At 46.5% G+C, this 6,997-nt stretch overlaps 1 protein-coding gene across 1 annotated transcript; it reads right to left on the reverse strand.

The window, feature by feature from the left end:
- Positions 1 to 6,347, reverse strand: tmem200ca (transmembrane protein 200C, genome duplicate a). Its single transcript, XM_061714047.1, has 4 exons — positions 6,242 to 6,347; positions 5,911 to 6,130; positions 5,664 to 5,794; positions 1 to 940 (listed from the first exon to the last, which is right to left on the reverse strand). Exons 1-4 carry the CDS (start codon positions 6,340 to 6,342, stop codon positions 1 to 3), a joined length of 1,392 nt encoding a protein of 463 aa, XP_061570031.1. The 5' UTR covers positions 6,343 to 6,347.
- Between the last annotated feature and the right edge of the window lie 650 nt (positions 6,348 to 6,997).

Genomic DNA, 6,997 nt, shown 5'->3' on the forward strand with positions numbered 1-6,997 from the left:
TCAGCCTTCCTCCTCCTCCCCCCTCACCTGCAGGCCCTGCCAGTCAGGGATTATCACCTGGGATGTCACTGCCTGTGACATTCCAGCCCCGCCCAGTGAGGAAGACCAGTCACATGACTCCTCCTTAGGACTGAGTGAGCTGTAACCTACATTGGTGCTGCAGGTTGGAAGGCTCAGCCTTCTGTGTGGATGGGCTGGTGGAGAGGAAGGGGAAGAGAGAAGGTGGGACAGGGAGGAGAGAGACAGGTGGGAAGGGTTTAGGAGGAGCAGGGCTTGGGAGCCTCCTGAAGACAGCTCCTGCAGGAGTCTGCATGAGGGTGGAATGGGGCTGCAACCGGGAAGTGGTGGGCGTACACAGACTTTCTCCTCCTGTCTATCTCCCCACATCCTCCACTCTTCCTCCTCTCCTCCATTGACTCCACCCCAGCCTCTCCTGCTCCCGCCCCACATCGAGTGCCTCCGTGGTGGACTGAGGGGGCGTGACCGGTGCAGGGGTAAAGTGAAGGAGCTAAGCACCTCCTTCTGATGGGATAACCAACAGGAGATATTGGGCGGGCTATAGGAGGACGAGGGAGGAAGAGCATCTAGCGGGTCCTGGTAGATACTAAAGACTCCTCCTCCATCTCCAGCCCCAGCAGCTCTCCCTGCCTCCTGCCGAGTCAGGGGAGAGGGGAGGTTCATCCTGGTCTTGGTCTCTAGGCTCTTTGACTGGACGTAATTAACAAGGCCATTAAGGGGGTTGGAGTGGGTGGAGCCAGAGGAAGCAGGTTTCTGGTGGGTGTGGTGGTCGATGACGGTGGAATAGATGTCCCGCAGGTTGATCACCTTCGTCTTCCTGTCACGGTTCTCGTGCAGGACAGCGTTGGCACAGATGAAAAGGAAGATCCCGATTCCCATGACGAGCGGGCCAAACACCTTCAGCCTGTCAGAGTACAGGTACCTGCAAACACAGGGGAGACAACCAATCAGAACACCAGAAAAACAGGAAACCCAACAGACTCTGCCCCCTTGCAAAAAGGAAAAGTCAGGGATGGAACCACCAGAACCACGAAGCAGAAGGGACCATTTCTGTACATCAGATACTCTTGAGAAGCTCAGACCTGACAGTTTATTAGTTTATTAAGAATCCCCATTAGCTGGTACCGTAGAAACCAACTAGTCTTCCTGGGGTCCACAAAGAACAACAACAAAAATATAAAACAGTCAATCACATCATCCACAATATATCATACATTTACAAATACAATTATAAAATATCTGATGTTAAAACACTTAAGACAAACATTTAATAATTATATGAACCTAAAATTAATTTGCACTAAAACACACAACGGTGGCCCCAGTACAGGTCACCTGGGTGATATCCACTTCCTCCTGGCGCAGCGTTTCAGCCTGGTTTACTGTGTTGGGAGGGGTTATACAGGGGGAGCCAGGGAAAGCGTTGAATAATGGAGGAGGTGTATTTATCATTGTGTACATGTGTGTGTGTTTGTGTGAGTAAGTAACTCTGTGAACTATACCGCAGATCTACTCCTCACCCATTGTCCTTGATGTTATCAGCTCGGTATAGTTCTGATACAGGTCCACAGGTGTCCTGGCTAGTGGGAGCAGAGCGTCTTGTTTTCATTCCTCCAGGGAGATTGTGAACAGACTGGCCTGCCAAGCTGCTGTGTCAAGGTCAGGTTGTAGAATCATCAATTGTATTTGGGTCAGGCCATCTGCAGTAATTTTCTGTCTGCCTTAAAGGGGACCTATTATGAAAAACAGGTTTTTTCTTGCTTTAACATATATAAAGTGGTCTCCCCTCAGCCTGCCAACTCAGAGAAGGAGGAAACAACCAAATTCTGCAGTGTCTGTACAGCCGCCCGGAAGAGCCGTCCAGTCTGATGTGGCTTCTACGAGCCGTTGAGATTTGTGCATTTTTGTTACGTAACCAAAATGCAAACCACGCCCACAACTATAAAACCGTGTAACTGCGTGACATCGGACGCTCTCTGTCCATCTCCCTCCAGCAGCTGCCACTTTATTGAGGTTTTTGTAGTGAAATGAGGAGGAATCATAGAGATAACTTCTCATTTCAACTAACTGGATCAGCCATTCCTCATCCGTGACCGTTTCCAACAGCGCTTTCAACCGGCTTTCAACGCGAGCGGCAGGAAACGGCCAGCTCAAAGCGGCGTGCTGCGTCGAGCTGCGCAGTGCTGCGTCGCTGCGGCCAGTTAGGACAGTCCAATAGAAAATAAAGCAATGAAATTGATTTTGTCGCTGACGTTCACTCGCATCTTTTGCAGTTATGACACGGTGTTAAGACACAGTAACTCCGCCGGCCGGAGCTTCCACCATTTTTTCGTAGCGGTGTATCGCGTCATTCGCGTCATTGCGTCAGGCAGCCAATCAGCACAGTGCCTCATTATCATAGCCCCGCCCACTCAGAATCCCCCATAGAGAAGAAGGTTAGAAACTGGTAAGATAAAGACATGACTCAGAGGCTGAATTTCTAATTTATTCAGCAAAAACGATCAAAAGCTTGTTTTTAAGACATTCAAGGCCTGTTTAAAATAGGGATGCCATAATAGGTCCCCTTTAAATCTCTCTGGTTCATCTACATGACGACTCCAAACAGACAAATTTGTGGTCAATTCCCGCCAAGCCGAGCTTCCAACTTCTCCAAGGTCTTTTCCATCCAGCCAATGAGTTCAAAAACCACAGCTAGCCTGCGATTCTGTTCAAGAATCACATCCAGTTGGCAATTTTGCTCACACAACGTTTCAGTCTGAGTGTTGGTCGCACAGCTAATCTCTTCAGACGCACCAGGCAACCATGAAAGGGCCAGAATAGCTATTGACGTTTACCGAATTTCTCGACATGCCAGGTAACCGCCAGCTCCAAAGAGCAGAAATCTGTCATCAGAAATCCAATTATGTAGACATGTTCGACATTTCCGACTGGCAGTATGGACAGACACACGACCCTCCACGTCTTCCAGGACTCCATTGTGTGTCCAGCAGCAAATGTCCCATTGGGGCAAGAGGTCTCCCCTCTGACTGTCGAGAAAATTTGGTCAATTGCATTGAGAGACCACTTAACCTATTCCATGATTTTACAATGTTTCGGAGGATATGAAAAGAAAGGCTCAAAAATAAATTGACAAGACAGCATAAGATAGAGAGCAGCAGCAGGGCAGATGGGGAGGGAGCGGGAGAACAAAAACATCCACCTTCGCCGAGAGCAGGAAGAATATACTATGTATCACTGTCATTATTAGTTTCTACTTGATGAAATAAATGACATTAAAAAGTATTTTCAAAAATGACCAGTATCAATTCAGCCATCCAATAACAGATCAGTAGTCTGCTGTTGTCACTCAGTAGGTGGGGTCTTCAGATAACCATGTTTCTCAGTCTGTATCTGAGGCTGTTTTCACACGCACTGGAGCTCCGTGGGCCGGTCTTGATGCTTAAGGGCTGCTCTTGACTACTTGATGCAGTTAGTTTGGTTTCACAATCATAAGTGTTGTTTTCATTCTGGTCCGAATGCCAACAGCCCCTTGACAACGATCAGTACTCTCATTGGTTAATGCAGTTGGAGCGGTGTGTTTACATGGTAACCGGCCTGAAGTGAAGCAACTTCTACAACAACTGTGCTATTTGAGCCAGAGTTGGACATTTTTCAGTAATATTGTTTTGTACCAATAATTCCAATACATTCAGAAATTAAATTTCTGAGTGTATTGTGTGTGAGTAAGGCTGTTAATGATCCAACCCCATACGAAGCAGGGGGTGTGGTTCCAGTTGTGTTCAGGGTTGTTCTGGTTCTGTCTTAGGTGGTTCTGGTTGTATTGCATTCATTCATATGTTCCCCCATAGGAATGAATAGGTTTGGTGTCGCCATGGTAAGCGACACCAGACCTATGAAACGCCATTTTGACGGACATTTTGACATACATTTTCTGTAAATCAGAGCTTCATGACATTTTTTTATGTTGTAGTTCACATCGAACCGAAATATGGACGGGCAAAAAGCGTCTGAATTTTCCCCACTTTTTCCGCTACCTACCCCTTTCCGCGTTGTCATGGAAACACCATTGAGGCACGAAGGAGACACATATACAAAAAAGGATGCGGAATAAGTGGGAGAAGGAAAGGGAAGCCAATCCTGTACACAAATATATCGCCTGTGCAAACTGTTTTTTTCTTATTCTTTCAGGCATTTTTTTTTTTTAGGATTTTTTTTTCCAAAGTTTTGCGACTTTAGCTTGCTAGTGCCACACGGTTTTGCATTGTAAAATTGGGTTTTTGTTGTTTTTTGGGGCGTTTTCTTTTTCAGGGAGGTTCTTGGCTAGTGGAAAGGCTTATTATTTGGCTAGTGGAAAGGCTTATATGGGCTTGCCATTACTGGCATGCCCATAATAAATCTATATTTCTAAATCACTTTTAATACATGAAAATGTAGTACAAAGTGCCTTAAATATTTAAAAGTATTAGTTAAAAAACAGACCCCCCAAAAGTCTTCTCAGAGTGCAGGTTTACTCGTAGTTCCTCGAGTATCCAAATGTAGATTTCGAGGGCGGGTGTTCTGCTATCAGGAACCATTACTATGGAACCAACTTCCAATCTGGGTTAAGGAGGCTGACACCACCTCCACTTTTAAAACTAAAGTTAAAACCTTTCTGTTTAGTAAAGCCTATAGATAGTGTTTAGTAAACCTCTAGTTAGTGTTTAGTAAACCTCTAGTTAGTGTTAACTCTAGTGTGTTAGAGTCAGTAGTCATAGCATAGAACAAGACTATAATAGTTAGTCTCAAACATACAGTAGCTTGGTGGTAGATATGCTGCTATAGGCCTATGCTGCAGGGGGCACCGACATGATCCGCTGGGCGGTGCCTCTCACCCTTCTTCTCCTCTCCTCTTCCCTTCCTCTCTTCTCCTTTTCCATTTTTATTCATTATAAGTATCTCCTAGCCATAATTTTTGCTCATCATTCCTGTAGTTTCTTGTGCCGGCCCCCCTTTTTTCTCTTTTGTGCATGTTTGCAGGCCGGAGCTTCGGGAGCTGCGTGCTGGCCTGATGGTCACTGTGTGTATATTCTTCTCCAGGAAGAAGATTCTGCGCTGGTTCAAGATTATGTGGATTCCTTATTCTGTCTGCAAACAATGAGAATATTTTTGGTTAAGTGGATTCTTCTTTAAGTTTCTTCAGATTTTCATTCAAGTACTACATTTCCCAAGATTCCTTACTGCCATTTCAGTGTACCTGGAATCTCAGCCAACATAACCTGCTTCAGATTCCTCTGGAAGGCATATGTATGAATCAACCCCTGGCACCTGAACTCTCCAACTGACTGAATCCACACCACATTCATCAGGCTGGTCCATCTTTTAATAAAAACCTTCACTTTTACTCACCCCTTGTCAAGTTTTTTGAGCCCAGTCAACAATTGTTACAAAAAGAACTACCTCCTGAACAGCCACCAAGGGGACCACCAGGACTGCTGAAAGGACAATAAAAGGGGATACCATTTGATGTATCTATTGTACCATTATGTTCTCCAACAGGACACATAACCATGATCCCAAACATTCTGAGTAGAACCTGCTGAAGGACCTCCAGAAGCCCGAAAAGGAACTGCTTTAAAGGTCCATTTAGACTGTCCTGTTTCATTTACCTGTCCAGAAAATCCTCCAAAAAGCCTGGCAGGGCCCTCGGCGTTGTCCCATTGATGGTATTGGTTTGGTTAAAACCTTTACTACCTCCTTTTCCTCCATCTCCTTTAGACTCCTCCACCCTCCACTCTTGCTGGAGGAAGACACAACAGAACAACTCAGAACTGCAGAATCAGACAAGGAACCAGACCTAAGACATGTTCCTTTTACAGACTGTTGGCTTCTACTCAGGTGTGGGTGTGGTTTCACCTGGGCATCAGCAAGTGCTGGTGTGGAGCTGCTGGACAACACTGAGGCCATAGCAGTGTCCCCCTGTGGCAGAGCACTGAGGAAAAGCCCGTCACGAGGCCAGTACCCCAAAGCAGCCATGACACCACCCACTAGCAGGACCAAGATTCCGAGTATGGCCACGAAACCCGGAACTGAGCACAGCTTCAACTTCCCCTTCACCACCACCACCTCTCTTGGTCTGGGGGAAGTGAGGAAGTATGTCAGGAAGTGACATAATTCTGTCGTCATACACTACATTCTCCCTGACACTGTTTGGTAGGTTAGTTCGTGTTCTTTCTGAGTGTGTTACCTTTTGTTCTTCTTCTTTGGCGGATGTGGCTTGTGTGGTTTGGACCTCAGCGAATCCTGGCGCCGTGCATTGATCCTCAGCAAACCGCCTGTCGCAATCATCACCCCCCACCAATTAGACAGTTGGTGAGTGAATTAAATCCCGCCCAACAACACCTCACCCTGGCTGAGTCACCAGGCTTCTGTAAGAACCAAAGAAACGGATCACCTGTCAGGTATCAGGTTCCTCTCCTGGACCCAGCTGCCAGTTTGTGTTCAGGAAGCAGACAACCTCTCTACATTTAATGTTAAACTTCAAACCTTCCTTATTGATAAAATCTATAGTTAGGGATGGCTAAGGTGACCTGAAACATCCCTTACTGATGCTACTATAGGCCTAGACTGCTAGGTGACCTCCCATGAAGCACCTCTGCTCATTCTGTTGTCTTCTATCCATCCAGTTTCCTCCACTTATCCGAGGTTGGGTCATGGAGGCAGTAGCCTAAGCAGGGTAACCCAGACTTTCCTCTCCCCAGCTACTTTGTCCAGTTCATCTGTTCCCAGGCCAGCAGCGAGACATAGTCCCTATGCATGTCCTGGGTCTTCCCCGGGTTCCTATCCCAGTGGGACAGGCCAAGATAACCTCACCGGAGAGGTGTCCAGGGGACATCCTCATCTGGCTCCTCTCAATTCTGAATGACTTTGCTGACCAGTGGAAGTTGGTTTGTCTTACATCTCTCTAACTTCTTTCTTTTGAATTTGGGCGTGGGCAATTTAT

The sequence above is a fragment of the Cololabis saira genome, chromosome 22 (genome assembly GCF_033807715.1).
Source record: "Cololabis saira isolate AMF1-May2022 chromosome 22, fColSai1.1, whole genome shotgun sequence".
Taxonomy (NCBI): domain Eukaryota; kingdom Metazoa; phylum Chordata; class Actinopteri; order Beloniformes; family Belonidae; genus Cololabis; species Cololabis saira.